This window comes from Apodemus sylvaticus, chromosome 8 (genome assembly GCF_947179515.1).
Source record: "Apodemus sylvaticus chromosome 8, mApoSyl1.1, whole genome shotgun sequence".
Classification (NCBI taxonomy): domain Eukaryota; kingdom Metazoa; phylum Chordata; class Mammalia; order Rodentia; family Muridae; genus Apodemus; species Apodemus sylvaticus.
Window position 1 is genome coordinate 96,311,941 of NC_067479.1, and position 5,287 is coordinate 96,317,227.

A 5,287-nucleotide genomic window follows, 5' to 3' on the forward strand; every position below is an offset into this window, starting at 1 on the left:
TCAAACGCAGCATTAGAATGTTTATAAAATATTCAATTTATGTAGTCTGTCCAAGAAGCCATCGTCCCAAAATAAAATCGGCAGTCTAGACGGAACACAGACACCAGAACTTATCAACAGTTGTCTGATTCGCATCTTCTGATGCATCTTGAGTGGGTCATAATACCAACTTTATTTTCAGTGGTGCATAAATTAATTACATGCATTTAATAACCAAAATATCATTATATTCCCCCTTTAATATCATAAAGGCTTTCCGCCAGGGAAGCACTTAATAGTGCAGGGGGCCGTAACGGGCTATTATCCTGGTGTAATGCTATTACAGAACCAATTATGCGCCATTAGACTTGCTTTTTCTGCAGTTTATGTGATTTGATCCAATCCCGCGCCCCTGACTTGAAAATTTCAACCCGGTACTTTAGAGTTTAATTTTCACCCAGGCAGAGAGAAGGGCGGTCTCTCTCCGCTGAGTGTCTGCCTCCGATGCATTTTAAAAGTAATTGCGAAGGGTCCCACTGCATATCATTTGCAGGGAGAAGCGAACATAAATTCAAGGACCCCTTGCTGAGAACAAAATCAAACTTTCCTTTTGTACGATCGCTTGGAAAGGGAAGCCGTGTGCAAAGAGTACCCCCAAAACCCATCCGGCGGCGACAATTAGCAGCGCTTTGGTAATTTTGCAGTCCTAGAGTCGCCAGGCCTCTGACAAGGGCGAGCCCAAATCCAATCTCACTCAGAGAAAGAAGGGTTGAGTCTGAGGGGACCCAGAGGGCTGAGGTTGGGGTGAGTGTTTAGAACATAATCTCTTTTGGGTGGGAGATGATATTGGTAGCTGTTGTTTTTATCTTCTTTTAAAAGAAAAAAAAAAGGGAAAACCATTCCTGATGTTTGCTGAGAAGTGACGGATTTTTTTTTTTTACACCACGTGGGCCATTTGTAAGGCCCAATAGACCTATCCAAGTTACTCGCTGTAGACAGCGCTGGAAATAATCAGATTAAGGCCAATTATGCGTGAGATTATAAAGGCGAGTGCTGAGCGGCGGCGCGCGCTGTAGACAGACAGCAAGACATCTGGCCACTTCCCCAGTCACTTCTTTGGTCCTGCGGGCGCCAGCAGCGCCAAGCCCCGCCCGCCGCCAGCCGAGCCCCGCGTGCGGACTAGAGGCGAGCGCACTCCGGCCTTCTCGCCCGCCTCCCGCAGAGGTAGGCAGGGTTCCCGAGCCGCTCCCCCGGGCTCCCTGCGCAGGGCCTTGGGGCTCCACGGGCTTCTTGGCCCGAGCTGCTGCGCGTGCAGATGGCCTTGCGCAATCGCCGGACCCCGCTGCGGTGGCCAAGTGCAGGGCTTGTAGCTGGGACCCCTGAGAACCAGGAGAACCAGACTGTGTCCAGCTTGGTGAGGGCGCGGTTGTCCAGCAGCAGGACCTGCGCGAAAGGCTGGCTGTTCGGGTCACGGGAGGTGCAACCACTTCTCCCAACATCCCCGCGGTGGCCCCAGGGGACCAAGGGCTTCGGGAAGGGCTTTGTAGGAGGGGCAGGCACTCCCTGTGATCCTGTGTGTGGGCAGGAAGACTCAGGCTCTATCGCTGTTTGCTTTGCAGCCAGGCCGGAACCACTCACAGGCACAAGTCCGTCAGGCCGCTACCAGCCCTGGTCCAGCCGTCAGGGCCCATCAGACCGTCGGCGATGTTTTATTTCCACTGCCCGCCACAGCTAGAGGGTGAGTAAAGCGCCGCTTTCCCGGGCTGTTTGGCCAGGCCAAGCTAGCCAAAAAGGCCAGAGCAATAGGGTTGATGGGTGCTGGGGTCTTCGCCCCACGAGGTGGCAGCCTCATGGCAGCGCGTAGAGGCACCCTTATCCCCCTCCCTCCCTCCAGCCCCATCCCTCCGCCCGGGTGCCACCTGCCTCCCACCTCCCTCTCCGCCTGGGTCGCGCTGCCCCGGGCTATAGGTGCCTCGGGGACGCCTGGTCCTCCCAGCACAGATGCTGGTGTCACGCCTCTAATCGGGACTCCCTCCGCCCAGGGGGCCCGCATCAATCTTTCACGGTGTTTTGCTAACATCCCAGAAAACCAAAGCAAGTTGAACTGCCCGCTGAGTCCCGGGCTCAACGCAGGAAGGGCCCGGTTGCCGGCCTGCTCTCACCCTGGGCGTTGGCAAGCGTGTTCCGGGATCGCACACGAAATTCTGGACAACTTAATGTCACTTTCTAGCCGGCAAAGCTGTCCCTGGAGGCAAACTCCCTGATAGTTACCTGCCCGGAGTGTCCAGGAATAGTTTTATCTTAGTGACTTACTGAATTTCTGACCACAAATGCCCAGCTTGTCAGCGCCAGGACCAGGGTCTGGTTGTTTTAAGATCTTTAAACCTTAGGGGGAAAATGCCTTTCTCTATTCCTGGTGTGGTTTCTTCTCCCAGCTCTTAAGCAGGGCAGTGGTAGTGAGAAGTGAAACGCTTGAGAAGTGAAAAGCTTGCGTCCCTGAGTGTCTCTAACCAGGGCGGAGGGACCGAAGGGTCAGTTCTTCCATCAGGTGGACACACTGCTCCCACTCTGGCTTGTGCTGTGGTCTGGAGACACTGAAACATTTATAATGCTGGGACACTGGTCCACCTGGTCTTGTCTTGAGCAGTCTTCAGTCTCGGCCATGATTTGGGAAAGTTTGTTTTCGCTTTCCATATACAAGTCCTTAAGAGTCCAGCAGAGTTGGCTAAAGGAAACTGGTGAAGAGCAGCACTTACGCTCTGTACACCTGCTTTTCAACACCAGGGAAGACCCAGGCAGGGAGGCTTTGCCGCCCTGGAGGAGACCCTACTGGTGTGTGGTGGGTAGTTGCTATGTACTGTTGACTTCAAGCTCAGCACTGATTGCGGGTCCCTGGCACAGGCTTTTGTCAAGTGGGAAAGGAGGAGATTCGGGCATTTAGCAAGTTGTATATATTCTGGGCCACCTAGGGGGAAACCCCTGTTTGTAAGGATGAGTTACAGAAGTGACTGAGAGAGACTGCCCTATCCCAGACTCTTTTTACTGCTCTTAGCTTATTTAGGGGGCACTGGGAGGGGCTGTTCACATTTGCTCATGCTCTGGGTGGGCCCTACCTCTGGTTGATGTGACCAGGAGAGGGGGACTTCGAGTACCTTTTGTGCTTTTCTAGATATATTCCTGTGCCAGTTTCTCAGGAGGGGAGTTATGTCTAGGTCAGTGTGGCTGATTCTCTGTAGCTGGGAACATTGAGGACGGCTGAGGACAGACTTTGGACTCTAGGGCGGTACACAGGAGAAAACAAAGTGTGACTGTAATCTTACTTCTCAGATACTTTGTCCAGATTAAAATAGAAGAGTGATGTGTGGGTCTCAAAGTTTGTTAGAACAAGAACCTACACGCTGATTAGCAGAGCCTTCCTCTCCTCTCCTGAAGCTACTCCTAGTGTGCGTTTCTTGTGATCCCAACATCTGAACCTTTTTTTTTTTTTAATTTATTGAAAAGGGAAGTAAAAACACTTTATGATAAAATTAAAAATTTACATGGAAATATTTCAGATAAACACGTTAAAATTGACAATTGTCATGGAAAATTAAAGAGTAAAGTGGTAGACATGTAAATAAAACATTGCTAGGAGATCACTCTCTCCCGGCAGGCTATGCACAGAAGGCTGTGGAGTCTCCCGGCTCCCAGGTGCAAATGGTGGCAGGAACCATCTGAACCTTTTGTTCCGTGTTTGCTACTTCTTATTGGACTGAGATTATACTGTTACATCATCTTGGGCTTGTGTGTGTGTGTCTGTGTGTGTTTTACTTCATAATGCATCTTTGAGATTTTCCCATTCCTGTGTATATGGATCTATGTATTTTCTTTTAGACTGCTGTGTAGTATTCCAGTTTTTGTTTTGCAGAATGTGCCCACCTATCGGTGATTGGCCATATCCTCTTTTATTTCTTAATTGCAACATCTCCAAGATCATTATTCCCTCTCTCTTTCAGCATCCTTTATAACTATAGTCATAGATTAAAAACCGGTTTGCTTAAATTTTTGATGGTTCTTATTCAATTGCCTTCTGATACAGTTTCATCAATTGATACGTTACTAGTGAGCAAACATGCACAATTTATTATAATTTATCGGTTTTGGGCATCATTATGACTTTTTTGGCAATGAAACAATGACTGTATTATTTCGTTGTCCTGCTGTGTTCTGTTTAAGGAGCAGTGCTCATCTCCTCCTTCCCCCTGGTTGACCGTCAGTCTTTTTCTCACCAGTGTGGTGAAGTTGGCTTTTGTAGGGTTTGACTGGGAAGCATTGCGAAGAGTGCACAAGCAAGGTGTAAGTGAGGAGACTTGGGGAGCCGTGACCAGAAGGCCTGAGAGTGTGCTGCATGCTGAGCAGCCGAATACTCTGCTCCAAAAGGAGACAGCACTGCCTTTTGCAAAGTGATGGAAATAAGGCCGCTTTGAATCCTTCCCGTGTCGTTTCTACTGAGATGAAGAGAAACGTTTGTTGCTAGGGTTTTGAGCAAGTATGCAATTTGGACAGGAAGATGGTGAGAGAAAACTCCATAGAGAAGGGGGTGGTATTTCAGCAAGGCCTGTGACCCGAGAGGGTTACCCTCTGTAGCTGACTGGACCCAGGTCCTCTGAAGCTGACTCGATGTGGAAGGGCCTGAGGACTTAGCCTCCTAGGGCTGAGGTGCTTGTGACGGGACTGTTTGGATGCTGTGCCTGAGAGCCGATGCTGAACACTTGATGATTCTGACAGCAGCACCCACGGCAGGTGAAACACACACTGGTTAATGGAAACTTACTCATTTGTTTTCCTAAGAAGCCATCGTGGACTATCAAGTAAATAGTGCGCATTTGGAAAATGATCCAAATGCACATTTGGGGCCAGAGTCTGTTCTGGCTTTACCCTGAGCTCTGGAGGCTGCTGTAGAGAACAGCATCTTTCTTTTTCTGGGGAAGCGAGGACAGCAGGGTGTTGCATAAGGCCTGGCTACCTAGCGGAATGCCCTTGGAGCATGGCACTAGGAAGTCGGCATGGCTTTCTACTGGTGCAGGCCTTTTGTTAATTGGTGTCTTTATAATAGATCCACTAAGGTGCTGATGAGCTGTGACCAGTGGTAATTAATAATCATTTATAAACTTCGTACCTCCTTGAATTCTGCACTTCTAGGAGGAAAGGGGTGTGAAAGGCTCTCGGTGCTTTCTTTCCTCCCCAGCCTTTAGTCCTTGATGGCTTTAGTGACAAGGGGAGTGAACTGACAGGAGAGCAGAGAGGGCAGCCAGTCTTTTGCTGGAGA

The 5,287-nt window shown here is 49.7% G+C and overlaps 1 protein-coding gene across 1 annotated transcript in view; it reads left to right on the top strand.

The window, feature by feature from the left end:
* The first annotated feature begins 1,683 nt into the window (after positions 1 to 1,683).
* Drgx (dorsal root ganglia homeobox) overlaps positions 1,684 to 5,287 on the top strand; it is a 28,928-nt gene continuing 25,324 nt past the window's right edge. Inside the window, exon 1 of the mRNA XM_052190139.1 lies at positions 1,684 to 1,717. Coding sequence (XP_052046099.1) covers positions 1,684 to 1,717 — 34 coding nt within the window. The remainder of the gene's footprint in view (positions 1,718 to 5,287) is intronic.